At 39.0% G+C, this 17,188-nt stretch overlaps 1 protein-coding gene across 3 annotated transcripts in view; it reads left to right on the top strand.

Moving 5' to 3' along the window:
* Window positions 1–16,914, top strand: part of LOC121998550 (G-type lectin S-receptor-like serine/threonine-protein kinase At4g27290) — a 38,976-nt gene extending 22,062 nt beyond the window's left edge. The window contains exons 1-7 of one of the 3 annotated variants that reach the window (XM_042553520.1): window positions 13,679–15,091; window positions 15,161–15,283; window positions 15,352–15,491; window positions 15,590–15,803; window positions 15,898–16,135; window positions 16,216–16,366; window positions 16,449–16,914. In XM_042553520.1, coding sequence (XP_042409454.1) covers window positions 13,738–15,091; window positions 15,161–15,283; window positions 15,352–15,491; window positions 15,590–15,803; window positions 15,898–16,135; window positions 16,216–16,366; window positions 16,449–16,757 — 2,529 coding nt within the window. In that variant the 5' untranslated portion in view covers window positions 13,679–13,737 and the 3' untranslated portion in view covers window positions 16,758–16,914. Of the gene's footprint in view, window positions 1–13,677; window positions 15,284–15,351; window positions 15,492–15,589; window positions 15,804–15,897; window positions 16,136–16,215; window positions 16,367–16,448 lie in introns of those variants that run through there. The other 2 variants (XM_042553519.1, XM_042553522.1) reach the window with 2 other exon arrangements.
* Window positions 16,915–17,188: the final 274 nt, after the last annotated feature.

The following is a 17,188-nucleotide window of genomic DNA, read 5'->3' as shown; positions in this document are numbered from 1 at the left end:
GGCTTCGTGATATGAGAAAAGGACAAATTCCTTATGGAGGAGATAATGTTGCCAATGATCCAAAGTTCGAACAATGGCAAAGAATTCCTTTTCATAGGTAGAATAATTGTGGCGAGAATGATTCAACATTTCACTAAAGAAAGCAATAGGTCTCCCATTTTGACTAAGGACACCGCCGATTCCCACATTTGAAGCATCACAGTCTATTTCAAAAATTTGGTCAAAATCTGGTGGTTGCAATATTGGAGCTTCCGTAACCCTTCTTTTAAGAAGTTCAAAGTTTTGTTGTGCCTCGTTCATCCACTTGAAATTGCCACCCTTCAAACATTCAGTTATAGGCACCATGATGGTGTTGAAATTTTTAATGAACCTGCAATAAAAGGATGTCAGACCATGGAAACTTCGAATATCATGCAGGGATTTAGGCATCGGCTAACTCATAATAGCTTCACTCTTATTCTTGTCCATTTTGATGCCATCAGAGGAAACAATATAGCCTAAGGAAACCAGACCATTAGTAAAAAAATGTTGAATAAGTGAATGGAGAAGAAATGGAAGAGGAAAGAGGTTTCATTGTGAATGAGATTTTAGTCCCACATTGAAAGTTTCAAGGTATTTTTGTTGGTTTATATTGATTCACATACATTGAGGATGTGAACAAATGCATGGGGAAAGGCTCTCTCTCATGCGTGGGTGCGCAAGGGGAGGTGCAAATCCAGGGTCTGGATTGCACTGAACCAAGTTGACTGGTCGGGGAAAAATTTGGCCAAGTGGAACAATTAACATTTTGCCACATATATCTTTTGCTGCTGTGAAACGGATGCATTAAATTCGAGATTAATGCAGAATAAAATCAACCGAGTAATAATGAGTGAAGCGGTGGTCGTTTCCTTGCTCGACTAATAATGACCATTAAGATCATTAACTCTGGCCATTGATTCGAACTCCTATATAACGAGGCTCCGATCATAGGCAGAAAAAACAACAGCAAACAAAGCAAAGGCTCTTCATTTGTTTTTCCGCCTCCTCTGTCGTGCAGCTCCTGCTCGGCGGAGTGCTCGTGGTAGCATTCGGGTTCTACTCAGCTCGTCGTGACCACTAGTGCTTGGTGGAGTCCACAGTCAACCGTTGTATCCTGGGAAACAGACGACCCTTGTGAGCCTCGAAGCACAGCCGGAGGTGGGCGAATCTGTTTCAAGGAAACTACGACTCGCAGGCCTCGGTCAACTCGCCCGGTCGGTCTCTTCATCTGCCCGTCAGACTTCTTTGCCCGCTCAGGATCTTCGGGCCGGCCTGTCAGCTAACCCAGTCGGCCAATCTCTCTCTGACAGCCTGACCTGTCTGCTCAACCTGACCGACCTCTCTGACAATCCGACCTGTCTGCTCGACCCGGCCCGCCTCTCTGACAGCCCAGCATGTCTGCACTGCTCAACCAGTCTGCCTCGTCCGACCGGCCACTCCTGCTCGGCTTGTCTGCCTCGTCTGACCGGTCTCTCCTGCTCGGCCTATCTGCCTCGTCCGACCGCCCACACTGCTCGGACGCTCTGTTCACTCAGTCACTTTGAGGTTGAAACTTGGATAAAAATCAGCCCCTGCTGGTAGCCTGAGATCATCTGCTTAGGTCAACTCAACTGTAAGTTGAATTTAAATTCTGTGTAATTTTAAATTCAGCTAAGTCCCTAAAATCTCCGACAACAGATTGTTTGTGTCCAATAAAAAAATGATACTTCTTCAAGTTGGCATATAACTTTTGCTCCCGTAGTAATTCAAAAACCTGTCGAAGATGTTCCAAATGTTCTCTTGGGCTAGAGTTGTACACAAGAATATCATCAAAGTAGACAACAACAAACTTTCCAATGAATGGTTTAAAGATATGATTCATAAGCCGCATAAACTTAAAGGGAGCATCTAATGACTGAATGACATTACCAATCATTCATAAAGACCGTCCCTTGTTTTGAATGTTGATTTCCATTCATCACCCGGTCTCATACTAATTTGATGATAGCCACTTCGAAGATCAATTTTTGAGCCGACCTGAAACCCATGAAGCTGGTCGAGAAGATCATCAAGGCGAGGAATAGGAAAACGATATTTGATAATGATCTTATTGACCGCTCTACTATCAATGCACATTCGCCATGAACCATCTTACTTTGGTACAAGAAGGGCTTGGACAACGCAGGGGCTCTTGCTTTCTCGGATAAGACCTTTAACCAAAAGGTCCTCAACTTGTCTTTGTAACTCTTTATACTCGTCGGGGCTCATTCTATAGGCTGCCTTGTTTGGAATTGAAGCGTCGGGGACTAAATCGATGCAATGTTGAATATTTTACATGGGAGGAAGTCCTAATGGAATTTCGGCTGGTACTACATCTTGAAATTCTTGGAGAAGAGGTTGCACTTGGGAAGGGACAACATGTCCATCTTCATTTTCTTCCAAGACTACCAATGCAAAGGCCCCACCGGATTCACACATAGCACTTTCCACTTGGGACTTGGAGACTAAACTATTTCCACCCCTGTTTAAAGGGTTTGGAATAGTGTTTGTCTTGGCCAGCCCTAGAATAATCTTCTCGCCATCCTTGACAAAACTATAAGTATTTTTGAAGCCATCATGATGAGTTTTCCTATCAAATTGCCACGGTCGACCAAGAAGCAAATGACAAGCATCCATTGGAATAACATCACACAAAACTTCATCTTGATACTTATTGCCAATAGAAAATTGAATAAGACATCTTTGAGTTACCTTCAACTCGTTACTTTTACGAAGCCATGATAATTTATAAGGCTGAGGATGGTCTTCGGTCTTTAACTTCAGCTTGTCGACCATTGTAGTAGCCACAACATTTTCGCAACTTCCTCCATCAATAATGACATCACACACTTTACCATGAGAAGTGTATCTAGTGTGGAAGATATTATTGCGAAGCCATGATTGATCTTCTCCATAGGTAGTATTGAGGCTGCGACGTATCACCAAGGATTCTCCATGATCTGCATAAGTAATTTCTTCGTCATCACCGGAATCATCATAGATAGGGGTTGTGCCATATGATTCCTCCTCTTCTTTTTCCTCAACAAAAGTAACAACCCTTCGGTTTAGACAATCGGCAGCGAAATGCCCAAAACGCTTGCATTTGAAACATATCTTTTGGTTGTTAGGACCACTTGGTTTTACAAAATTAGTATGGGTTTCCTTACTTGCAGTAGCTTTTTGTTTTGTATCTTTTGATGTTGATGCATTTTTAGACGGAGAGGCACTCCCTCGGTTAGAAGCACCACTACTTAAAGAGAAACGCCCACCAAATCGACAAGCATCCTTTTATGGTTTTTCCACCTTAAGAGCCAGTTTGCATACATCATTATAATTCCAGTAAGATTGCAGTTGCACAATATTCCCGATCTCATATCGAAGCCCTCCAAGAAATCGAGCGATAGCTTGTTGATCCGGTTCTAGAATATCACATCTCATCATGAGATTCTCAAATTCGACGATGTACTCTTCTACGGACAAATATTTTTGTTTGAAATTATGGTATTTGAGAAACATATCTTGACGATAATTATATGGTAAGAATTTTTTGCGCAATACCTTTTTCATCTTGTCCCATGTTGTAATCTTTTGTTTGTCATCACGAGCTCGCTGCTTCTTTAAATGCTCCCACCAAATTGATGCATATTTCTTCAACTTGATAGCAACAACTTTCACCTTGCGATCTTCTGAAATTTCTTGAAATTCAAAGATCCTCTCAATAGAGTTAATCCAATCTATGAACTCATTCGGATCATGTCGTCCATCAAAGTCTGGAATGTCAACTTTAAAGTTAAAAGATTTCTTACGATCAGTGGTCCTTTGATATCTTTGACCTTGTGTTGCATCATCACTGGAATCGTCGCATCCATTACCATGAAATGGGTTATAACCCATCTCAGACATTGTAGAATTAGCCTCCAAACCATGACCCTCAGCATCATGATCCACAGGTTCGCCCCGAGCGAGGCGCTGCTCAAGTTGTTGCACTTGTCTCTGTAAGTCATCCAACTCGATGTCCCGAAGGTCTCTTTGATGAACTGCAGGATCATCACCATTTGGCCTTTGTCTTCTCCGACTTGCCATGGTGAACCTGGGACCCTAAACCTCACTCTGATACCACTTGACACCGGAAAGTATCGGAGAAATAAGAGGGAACACAAGGCGAACTCTCAACTCACACTCGACGGAATCCACCGAAGAGTTTAGAGGGTAATCAGAAGATCATTCTTCAAAAGCTTAAAAGCTCACAATATTTTTATCATCCAAAAAACTCCCTCAACAATACAAATGATAACATTTTATAGGGGAAACTTGGAGCACTTGCCAAGATGAATCAAACTATTTTAAATGACCCTGAGAGTTCCTAAGACCTCATTAAGTGATTTATATTTTCTAGGACTCAAGAATAGAGTTTGCCCAAAAAAAGCATGCAGTGGCATTAAAGAAGGCTCGTCACCCGAGCAATTGGATTGCCCCAAGTAGAATTTTTGGCATCAAGAGATCTCTTATATTTACCTTCTCTAGGATTTATATAGCTATTAGAAGAGCATCTCTATGTCAACGCCAATGAAGGGACTAGATTCGACAATTATTGATTGTCTCTCCATCCATTGAACGCCACATGTTTGAAGGAGGAGATCTAGGCGACAAGATCTGACAACAATATAACTGTGTCTCCATTCACTCGATGACACGTATTCTAGAAAATCCATCATCATTGTTTGCATATCCGGGAAAAATGGCCTCGTCAATGAGGGTTTAGTGTGGGTTTGATATGAAGACAAATGATGAAATGATGTCGATATAGAGTGACCTTGAAGATAGACGAAGTCGGATATTGAAGCCGACACCGGGAGGATGCTAGCGGCTAAGGCCAAGATAGGGGTGATGCTGAGATCTGATACTAAAGTATGAAGGGTGTCGGTGAATGAGACTGAGACATAAATGATATCGGGTAAGATATCTGAATTTGACATGAAAGCAGTGGAGATGTCGGTAATTGAGACCGAGACATGGATGATGTTAGGGGAGATATTTGAATTTGAGGCTAAGGTAGTAGAGATGTTGGTAGCTGAGGTAAAGACATGGATGATGTTGAGGATAATATTTGAATCTAGGGCTAAGGAAGTGGAGATGTCGACAGCTAAGGTTGAGACATGGAGGATACCAGGGAGATGTCGGGATCTGAGGCTAAGTCTGGGGAAATGTTGATAGCTGAAGCTGAGATATGATAGCTAACCTGTCCGATCAGACTCACGTCTTGTCTGGACTGAGTATAATTCCCTTTGGATCATCTTTGACTTATCTTAACTTTAACCAAGAGCTCAGCATGACTTTTAACTATGCATGACGGCAAAAAGCGAATATGCGCGCCCACCAACTCATCCCAGGGCCAACATGGAACATATGGGGGGCTGCAGGATTCCATCGTATTATAAATAAACCATAATTAGTAATTTATTTTAAAAATATATTTAATAAATAAGCATTACTTTGTTTTTCTTGAACCTTTTGGATTTATATATCTATTTTTACTATTCATGTTAGATCAATTTAAAATCGTGTAATACTTGTAGTCAAAGTTGCTATAGCCATTTACCAAATCACACACCTAATTTTGCATATTACCCAAAAAGCATACTCATTTTGAAATTGACCAAATCACATATCCCTTCCCATTTTCTTTCATATAATACCCCTTTTATTTTATTTTATTTTTTGAAAAAAAACTTAATATCCCAACCCTCCTCTTTCATCATATCTATGTTTCCTCTACCGTCGGAGCAACGATGACGGTTATCTGTCATAGTCCGTTTGTCTCTGCCTAGTAGCACAAAAAGACATAGTAAGTTGGCAACAGTTTATGATCAAGGCTGAGTTTTTAATCAATTCATGTTGACCAACTCCGTCGATTTTAAAAGAGGCTCCGAGGGTGATATTACTTTACAATTTCATTCCAACTCTATTCACTCTCTTTTCATGATCCCCACGCCATTAAGTTGCCTTTTTCAACATTTGGTCTCTTTTTTTAGCTTCTTGTTATTATTAAGGTAAAGCCCGACGAGTCAGAAAAGTCGGCCATGAGAGGAGAAACATGAGCTCTTTCAAAGGATGAGACCGACTTCATTGATTCTTCGTTGAAAGATGACTTCGGTCGCAGGAGTGTCTATGTGTCTTCAGTGGTGAAGTAAACTTTTTATTTCAGATTAGAAATATGAACTTTGTGTATCTTAGAGTGATTATATTTTTTTGACTGGTACTTGTTTGATCAAATGCCAAGGCGGATGATGATGGAGGAAACTCATTGAGACAGAATGAAGGAGGATGAATGAGAGATTAGTTTTTTTAGAGAAAAAATAAGACTATATATACATTTAATTAAGCTTACTTAACAGTATTCATACTAAATTTACACTATCGATCCGTGTCACTAGTTCTCAATGAGTAATGAAATATCTATAACTTAACATATAAAGTAATAAATTTTAGTTGTCTTACCCTAAATTTATGTAATTTTTAAAATTTTATCTATTATGATATTCATAACAAGGAAGATAATCAATTTTTCATATGTGAATTAACATTCTATTTTGAGTTTTCTTCCTATTGATTATGAAATTTTCTAGTAAGCTATTTATAACTTCTTTAGGCTTTCATTATCTTTCTATATGTCTAAGGCTCATGTTTGGCTATTGAATCTACAAGGGCATACCAAGGAGAACCACTTAAGGTATCTTATTACAGGGAATCATCTAGGATAGTTGAAAAAAATTGAAGAACTTAATTTTTCATGAAGAACTTTGTTTTTTCTAGCCAATATAATTGTAAGCATGTTGGTTTGCTGTGGGTCTTAAAGAGGAATATTCATAATATTTTATTATTATTATTGTCTACATAATTGTTATTGATGTATACTACTAATTATTATTTTATCTAAATTATTGTGCTCTTTTTGTGCGTTATTATTGCAATATGTTGTTCTTGTAAAACTTAATAAAACTGTTGTTATTATTATTGTAATTTTATGATATTACAGTTGTAGATTGATCTCTCTCTTTTTTTTTTTTAGTATGACAATTATTTTTTATTAAGTTTGTTTATAGTCATTTTGAGATATCTCTTGATCCATCAATATTTTTGTTTCAAAAGTGACTAACAAACTTAAGACATTCTAAAAATTTAAATTTTAAATTTGTCATATATAGGGGAGTCATATTTATTTATGGTGTCGGATAGTAAGTATCATTGCCATACCATATATGGTGAACTTTAAACTTCTCTAGTGAGCAATAACATGTTGTTGATTTAAATTTTAAGATATTATAAAATTTGACTCAAATTAAATCACGGGACACACAATATATCAAATCGAAGATCTCTAAACAAACTTCAATTTGATATATTATACGTCTCATGATTCAATTTCAATTAAAAATTATGATTTCTTAAAGTTTAAGTCAATAATTACATTGTTGCTAATATGTGAGCACATCATTCATTTTGAGAACATAAATTAATATAATATTACTTAGAAAAATAATTAATCTTTTTTAAAAATGATTCTCAATCATAATACTTTGAAGTCATTGTTTGTATATTTGTACCAAATTCATTGCATTCACCATATCCTATAACTTTTCTTTTGCGATGTTATCGATAATTCAATCAAAATTATTAAGATATTTTTTATCAAATGTAAATTGAATACAAATGAAAATATTGACTCCAATAAATTAAATATCTTAATTTTTTAATCAACTAGAAATGAGGTTTCCAAAGCATGTCTGGAACTCTGTGTTATTTGTTTGTCCTTCATTGTAAACTACATGGCTCATCCATCCCTTTGATGGATCTTTACAAATCAGTAGAGGTAGCGCCCCTAAGAAGAACACAATCAAAACCCAGAGCTTCAGTTGATAATTAGGATAAATACATGTCCGAATATCTTTCCATCACCGTCTCTCCCGATGACCTGCACCTTCCAATCAATTTTTTGATCGGGGCCCACCGGCCCTATGGGCAAAGATTACTGCCTTGTGCCAATCTCTTAAATGACAATCGGGATCCGTCCGCACTTTACGGATTGGAAGGTAGATCATAAAAGCTGATTGATTAATTTAAATGGGCCTTACCTATTTACCAATTAATATAGTGGTCTATCCCCTCTCCTCCTTAAATTGGAACTAGATTTTTTTTTAAGAAAAAAAATATCTGGACCCCGTGCGGGCAGCTGGCCATGTAAGCTACGTTCGCTCACGGCTGAAAAAGAACATCCACAGGTATAAATGCCAAACTATTATTACTAGTTTAGGATAAGTGCACCATCCTTCCTTCTAAAACTCAATATATTGGACATCTTGAAAGATGGAACACTTGATTTTGCAATCTCAATTATTAAATACTTTTTTTAATATTCAAAACAGTTGAAATATAGTTTTATCAATCAATTCAACCTAACTTCGATTAGGTCTAACAATGATAATAAAAAATTTAAATTGGAAGAGAAAATTTTCCTATTGTAATTTCCTTCTGCCATAACAGAGGCAATGCTTTTAGTGTTACCATAAGAATTTGGTTGATTGTGAAGAATTTGAAATCATCTGTTATCACAAAATAAAAACATATTATTAAATAAAACTTGTACTTACAAAAAGAATGATACGTATATCTAAATCATTCAAAATTGAAAAATAGAAATATTGTACAAGTTCATAAGATCCAAGGGGAAAAAAGAGTTCAAATTCAGGATTTACGGCTAGTGTTAGCCAAAACTGTTGTATGGATTTAAATTATTCAAAATTGAATAAGGAATGCATTGTACATACATACATGTTTAAAAGATTTATTGAACACAATATGAAGTTTATATTTAAATTTTCGATAGTTTAGTTTTATCTAGCAATTTTGATAAAAATTACTATGTGCATCTAAACTATGCATAATTACTAAACAAATTGATCAATGAGTTCATAGGGTCCCGTGGACAAAATCAGACATTCATATTTGGGATTTGTTAGTTCTATCAGTTGTAGTTTTGATAAAAATTGTCACATGTACCTAAACTATTTAATTCGGAAATAGAAGTATTATAGAAATGCAGAGGCCTAGGGAACACAGTATAATTAAGGATTCATATTTGAGTTTTGAGGGGTTTAGGTTCATGCAACAACTTTGACTGAAATACTTTAACGGTTTAAAAAAAGGAAAAAGGAAAGGTATTGTATAAGTATAAATGATTCAGGGGCCTTATGGATTCATATTTAAATCTTTCATAGTTTAAAACAGTTTTATTAAAATTATTATACAAACTTGTATATGAATTGCAAAACAATGATACTCTGCATCCAAGGGTCAAGAAAATAAAAGATGAGTCTAGATTTTAGATTTACAGTATACATGTATACAACAGCTTTGACAAAAAAAAACTATATATTATTTATATTCTAAGGTTTCAATAATAAAATAATGGCACAAGCTTCAAATAGAATAAATCTTAAAATTTAATAAATCATGAGATAAACATAAATTCTATTCCAGTGCCACCGTGTTAGTTTTTTCTTTGTTGAATTTATTCGTAGGGGCGTAGAAGGTGATTGATCCGGGCTATAGCAAATTGATCTCGAGGATGATGTAATGGTTAAAATTAGGATAAGATGTGGATCGAAGTTAGAATAAGGGAGCGTTTTTTTATATGACTCTGTCGATAGTTCCATGATAAAATTTTAGGATTCTGACCGAGTAATTATAAAGTAGGACGCTCGAATAAAATTGATCGGCCATAAAGTGGGTCGGATATAAGGGTTCTAATGTTTTACTTTGGAAATTAGGAAATAATATATTTGATTAGTCAAGTAGCCAACTGAATATAAGGGAGCTTGACCAGGTGAAAATCTAACTGAATTCTAAGCGCTTAAACTTTCTAAAACCCCTTAGTATAAGATCGGCCGGATGATGGTCGGTCGAACATAAGGCTCTATCTGTATACCCGGCCAGGTATCTAAAGCCCGGACGAACATAGAGACACATGACCTTATAAAACTCTTAATATAAGATTGGTCGGACGAAAGTCGGTCGAACATAAGGCTCTATCTATATGTCCGGCCGAGTAAAGCCCGGACAAACTTAGAGACACGTGGTCTTATAAAATTCTTAGTATAAGATCGGTCGGACGAAGGTTGGTCGAACATAAGCCTCTATCTATATGTCCGGTCGGGTAAAGCCCGAACGAACTTAAAGACACGTGGCCTTATAAAACTCTTAGTATAAGTTTAGTCGGACGAAGATCAATCGAACATAAGGCTCTATCTATATGCCCGACCGCGTAAAGCCCGGACGGACTTAGAGACACGTGGCCTTATAAAACTCTTAGTATAAGATCGGTCGGATGAATGTCAATCGAACATAAGGTTCTCCATGTACGCCCGACCGGGTAAAATCTGGACGGACTTATAAAACTCTTAGTATAAGATCGGTCGAATGAAGGTGTGTTGGAGATCGGATGACTGGCTAGAAAGGGGAGTTAAATAGCTTGGTCACCCCCAATTTGTTTGCTTCCTCCTACAATGGTCAGTTTGCACAAGCGGAATAATAATAAAACAAAGTAAAGAGAAAATAAGAATACAAACGCTAAACAATCGATGTAACGTGGTTTGAAATTGCTTGCTCCTATTCTACGACTTATTCTTGAGGCGGACGAACCCTCAATCCTTCGGTGGATTAGTCCCCGGCAATCTTCGGCTAGATAAGCTCCCTCTCGGTGGAGCAAAACCTCTCACAAGGTGCTCTTCTTCCTTACAAGATTGAGAATAAGCTTTGGAAGAAGAGTGTAGGCTTTGGGAGCTTTGAGCAAGAACTTATGAGTTATTCAATGAGCATTAGTAAATTCCTTCATGCCCCAAAGCTCCCTTTAAATAAGAGGAGAGAGTTGAATACAAAGTCAACTCATCTCGACACCAGTCGACTGCTCCATACATCAGTCAACTAATGTAGCCGTTAGACACAGCCAACGACACTCCGCAGAATCTGAGATTCTACTAACGGCTTTCTACCAGTCGACTGGTGTCATCACCAGTCGACTGATCTTCGCAACCGTCGGGCACAGAACCATTTTGTGCTCTCGTGAATTTGGGTTAGTCGACAGGTCTCAGTACCAGTCGACTGGTACTTTACATTCACTCACACTCATTCGGAGACCAAACGACTGGTACTTTACATTCACTCACACTCATCCTTTCCTAAGTCACCCTTGAAGCCCTCTTCCTTGGCCTTCATCCCTCATATCCTCTCCGTGTCATTCTTCACGTTGCCTTGAAGTCTGCTTCCCTCAGCTCCACTTAGTTGCTCCTCGTCCAACGGTCTCTCAGATCCATCATCCTTCATCGTCTCAAGGACCCGAGCCCTAGGATGAGCTTTTCCCACAACTTGGTCATACCAAGTTCCTCATGTGTTTCATCAAATCCTGTATGACTTAAACACATATCAAATAGATGTGAAAACCTAACTTAAACTTTTTGACACACACATATGAAAACCATGATCGTACCCGATCAACCAGATCGATTGCACCAATAGATTGGTCGAACATAAGGCTCTCCATGTACTCCCGGCTGAGTAAACCCTAGACGGACTTAAAGACACGTGGCCTTATAAAACTCTTAGTATAAGATAGGTTGGACGAAGACTGATCGAACACAAGACTTCCCTTGTACGCCTGGCCGAGTAAAGACCAGGCGGACTTAAAGACACTTATCCTTAAGAAATTCTACATGTCCACTCGGTCGGACATAGGTCGACTGGGTTTAAGCTACCTAATATCACATTGTCCCTCGAATAAAGTTATAGCATACATGATCTTTCATATGATTTCTTGAATAAAGCTTTGGAAAATTATAAGCATTATATTAGTCTCTGAACAGATCTCTATAGTATTTAATATATGACAGAGCATATTGATATCATGGCAAGTAATACGGCTGGCCTTGTGAGCCGACTGAGATATATTTAGTAGACCAGTAGGTGACAACATTATGACAACATGTCAAAACTTGTCGGGAAAAATATTCCTTTAGGGCTTTCTTCGAAAGCTATTATGTTTCTCATATTAATTATAGTAGCATATTCTTTTAACTGCCTCAATAAGGGCGCAATACATAAACAACAAAAAAGATACATCTGTGGGTAGGAAAAAGATTCCTCGGACTATATGAAACACCCAGGTTGTACTTTCTTTCATCTTTTAACAAACTCTGATGTACCGAGGACTACCTCACGATCGCGGAGGTTATGTGAGATGATATAAAAAAAAAGGGTCCTCTCTGTTGGTTGATATGCAATCATTTGCATCTGAACCCTATCTTCTCACAAGAATTTTTCTTACTGTTCTTCATCCACCTTCTGGAGATCGAACTGACTTGAGCGTTAGAGGATTTAGCCAGAGCTCTCCACCCCGATTCTAGGTCACTAACGCTTTGTTAGATCATCTGATTATGTACAGAATCGTTGAGGAACTTCATCACAGATCCAGAAGTCAACTATTCATCAACCAATCCTCTATTTAAACCAGCACACGCCATCTCCCCAATCTTTCCAATAGAATCAGTGATATTATTATCTTAAATGATTCAATATTATCAGTCCTATAATAAAATACCAAATAAATAAATCTATCCTATTACAGTGACAGTTTATATGAATAAGGTTAACTGGTTAAGTACCCAATTAAATATTTTATATTGGCTGAAAATAGATCCAAGACGGATTAAAATAAATACAAAGATACCAACTAATCCATAGCGGCTGAATTTACTTGTAATGTCTGTATTGATGGGAGTACTCTGCAAATATTTAATTTTAAGAAAGCTACTTTATTTTTTACTGGCCAAGTCAAGGAGGGTTGGAAATGATAAGGAAAGTGTAGTTATTTACACACTTTGTATACTGAATTCTGATTGTTAATTTGTCATAGAACGATTAAGAAAATAATTTGTTATTCATGTATTGATCACGGTAATAAAACCCCAAAAGAAAGGTAATTATCAAGTTCAATATTGACAGAAAACTTTCCAAATTAATTATAAATTTTCAAATATACTAACAATAAAATACTTAAAACATCCGTATATATGGACAATCAATTTGTAATTTTAAAAATTCAAAGGATGTCGAATATTTCCATGGTCAGTGCTCCACGGAGAATTTAATTTTGTCACTGAGTAAAACATATAGTTCATAGATTTTTTAGAATATGTCTGAGCCCCTGAGTCAATGATGCATCGTGCACATCACCCTCAAGATAGTGAATGATAGCATAAACTCCATTTCAAATTTGTCCTGTAGACAAATCAAAGAGAAAAGTCCAAAGTCAAAGTCAAAGTCAAGTCAAAATCAAAAACATTATTTAAAAAAATATATTAAGGCTTCAAAGTTAAAAAAAAAAAACTATTATTGATAAAAAAAATTGTGCTATGTTCGGAGATTTTTTTATTTTTATTTTAAATGCTAATTGAAAACCTTTTTATTCTTTTTTTAGTTGACGTATTCAAATATTCCGCTAGAATGATCTTGAGGTACCGATTTAATCTTACGAAAATTTCGTATAACACACGCGGAGATCTATCCGGACTGTAGCAATATATCATACATAGTTAGTCTCAGATTCCAAATGTCGCCAGCCCAGGGTCGAAAATCTCTTATACAAACATGGTCGATGTAAGATTTTCATGTATCATTAAATTAGTTATTTTTAATGTTCTTCCAATATCCTTGACCATGAAGCCAAGGATTGTCTGGCTATGCTCCTTCCTCTTCTTCCTCGGAACAATTTTCTTCTCTCCCTCCATTGCAAGCGACACCCTGACCGTCTCCACTCCTCTCCTCGACGCCAACAGAACAACCTTGATCTCCGACGGCGGCAGATTCGAGCTTGGATTCTTCAGCCCCGTCGGCTCCAACAACCGCTACGTAGGCCTATGGTACCACAGCATCTCCGACAACCAAACCGTTATATGGGTCGCCAACCGAAAGAGTCCGGTCACCGATCGCTCCGGCCGTCTCTCTCTCACCAGCGACGGAGTACTCACGATCACCGACGGAAACTCAACCGTCGTTTGGTCCTCCGATTCGCAGACAGCTCTAGAGAACCCCGTGGCGAAACTCCTTAACACAGGAAACTTCATCGTCCGAGAGGCCAGAGCTGCAGATTCCGACGGTGCGTGGCAGAGCTTTGAGTTTCCCGCCGACACGTACATCCCGGGCATGAAGCTGGGGTGGAATCTGACGAGCGGGCGCAACTACAACATTACGGCGTGGACGAGCGAGAGCGATCCGTCACCGAGCAATTACGCGATCGCCATCGACTACCACGGCCAGGCGGTTATAATGGATGGCCAGCTACTGCACTGGCGAGGCGGCCCATGGAACGGCTTTCGGTTCAGCGGCGCCGAGGGGATGCAACGCGACAACACCCTCGGCATAAGCTTCGACTACGTGACCGGACCCGACCATGTCTTCTTCTCCGAGTACTTGATTGACCCCTCGGTCATCGACCGGCTCGTGATCAACACCTCCGGCACACTGCAGCACTTCATCTGGATCCAAGCCAAGCAGCTGTGGACGTTCGTGGGGTTCCAGCCCCATGACGAGTGCGACAGCGTGGCCCGGTGCGGCCCCAACGGCGTGTGCCACCCCGAAGGGTCGACGCTGTGCAAGTGCCTGCAGGGGTTCACCCCTCGGAACAACAGCGGGGGACTGGACGGCTGCGTCAGGATCACGGCGTTGGACTGCGTCAACGGCACGGACGGGTTCGCGAGGCAGAGCAGCGTGAAGCTGCCGGACACCTCGACGGCGTCGGTGGACTGGAGCGCGGTGAGCCTGGAGGAGTGCAGACTCCGGTGCCTGCGGAACTGCTCCTGCACCGGCTACGCGCAGGCCAACCTCAGCGGCAGCGGCAGTGGGTGCGTGCTCTGGTCGACCGATCTGACGGATATCAAATTCTACGAAGGCGGAACGGGGCAGGATCTCTTCGTCAGAGTAGCAGCAGCCGACCTCATCATCAGTGAGTTCGATACATGCAGTTTGTCCTATCACAATTTTTCCTCCAATGATCTCGCCGTTTCATGCTCAGGCACGGAGAGGAAGCACGGCCATTGGAGCCCTGCGGTCGTCGTCATTGACATTGTGGTCCCGGCTCTGGCTATTTTCCTTGTGGTATTCGTTGTTTATTGCCTTTGCAGGAGGAAGAAGGAACGTACGTCATAATGATCTAACAACTTGGCATTGAATTTATCATAATTACTGAAACAGTGCGATTTGCAGACGGCAAGTACTTTGATGATGACACAGAAGAAACGGACTTGGATCTACCACTCTTCGATCTAGACACTATTTTAGAAGCCACCCAAAACTTCTCGCCCAGCAACAAACTCGGACAGGGAGGCTACGGGCCAGTGTACAAGGTATTCTTTTGACTATATATATATCCCAATCAAAATTACCTGCCTCAATAATCCAAGCTGAGCTACATTAATTTGGAGATCCGATATGACGATGGCAGGGCAAGTTCAAGGATGACGGGCAAGAGATAGCTGTGAAGAGGCTCTCCGAGACGTCGAGTCAGGGTGCCAATGAGTTCAAGAACGAGGTAATGGTGATTGCTAAGCTACAACATCGAAACCTCGTTCGACTTCTGGGATGTTGCATTCAAGGGAGGGAAAGGATGTTGATCTACGAGTTCATGCCTAACGGAAGCTTGGATGCCCTTCTATTCGGTTAGTTCTTTTGTACGCGTGTCTTCAGGTGAACTCGATCACTTCAGTTGATCGTTCCGTATTTAACTGTCTTTTGCTTTGTTTTCACAATCAGATCCAACAAAGAGTGAGACGTTGGATTGGAAAACACGACACAATATCATAGTTGGGATTGCACGAGGACTTTTGTATTTGCACCATGATTCTAGGTTAAGAATCATCCATCGGGACCTCAAAGCTAGTAACGTTCTTCTTGACAAGGATATGAATCCTAAAATATCAGACTTTGGAATCGCGAGGATATTTGGAGGCGATGATACAGAAGTTAATACAATGAGAGTTGTCGGAACCTAGTAAGTTTTAGTTTTCTGTACAAATGATTGACTTCTAAATTTGGACTTGAATTGATGAAGTTGATTTCGTATTAATACAGTGGATATATGTCACCTGAATATGCCATGAATGGAATATTCTCAATTAAATCTGATGTATTTAGTTTTGGAATATTGACACTCGAGATTATAAGCGGTAAAAAGAATAGAGGTGTTTTTGACTCTTCATCCCCAGTAAATCTTCTTGATCATGTGAGTAAAAGGAAAATCATTCTAAGAGATTTTGTTTCACATTAATTTATTCTTCTAATTCAATGTAATTGCCTCATCTTAGGTTTGGAACTTGTGGAAGGAAGGTAAAGCATTGAACCTAGTCGATAAATCAATTGGAGATTCATTTCCAACAACCGAGGTATTGAGTTGCATAAAAATTGGGCTTTTATGTGTTCAAGAGCTACCGGAGGACAGACCGACGATGAATACCCTGTTGAAAATGCTGGACACTGATATTTCTCTTTTACCGGAGCCTACTCAGCCTGGATTTGTGAATTTAAGAGGTCTATTCGACACCGAATCCTCATCGACAAACAGATCGAACATCTCCAAGAATACTGTTTCACATACATTGTTTGAAGGTCGTTAATGGATGCTCACTGTTTCATTTAAGGGTGGCTCAAATTTGAAAAATCGAATGTGTACTATTTCATATAAGAATTAGAAAGAGTAACTGAAGCGATTTGAATTCAGAATTTTAAAGATTTAAGTTCATGTAGAAAGAAAAAGCTCTCTTCTCTGAATGAAGCTTATTCAATACAAAACAGTGATAGTGATATATGACCAACTAATTACTACTTTTTATTCTAAGGAAGAATTTTCCCTACATTTTTTAATTAATGATAATCCCCACTGTTAAGTTTATAACAAGCTTAAGGGGAATTGGACGAGACAGAGAAAAACTTGTTCCTTTCCACACTTAATTTCTATCTCTTTCCTTCGATTCTGTGCATTCGAATTCCTTGTCAACTGCGTAATATGAATTAGCATGTTGGATCTTATTGTACCGATGGATTCTTC

The sequence above is a fragment of the Zingiber officinale genome, chromosome 6A, assembly GCF_018446385.1.
Source record: "Zingiber officinale cultivar Zhangliang chromosome 6A, Zo_v1.1, whole genome shotgun sequence".
Classification (NCBI taxonomy): domain Eukaryota; kingdom Viridiplantae; phylum Streptophyta; class Magnoliopsida; order Zingiberales; family Zingiberaceae; genus Zingiber; species Zingiber officinale.
The sequence above is the reverse complement of the archived record's forward strand: the minus strand, read 5'-3'. Positions and strand labels throughout refer to the sequence as shown.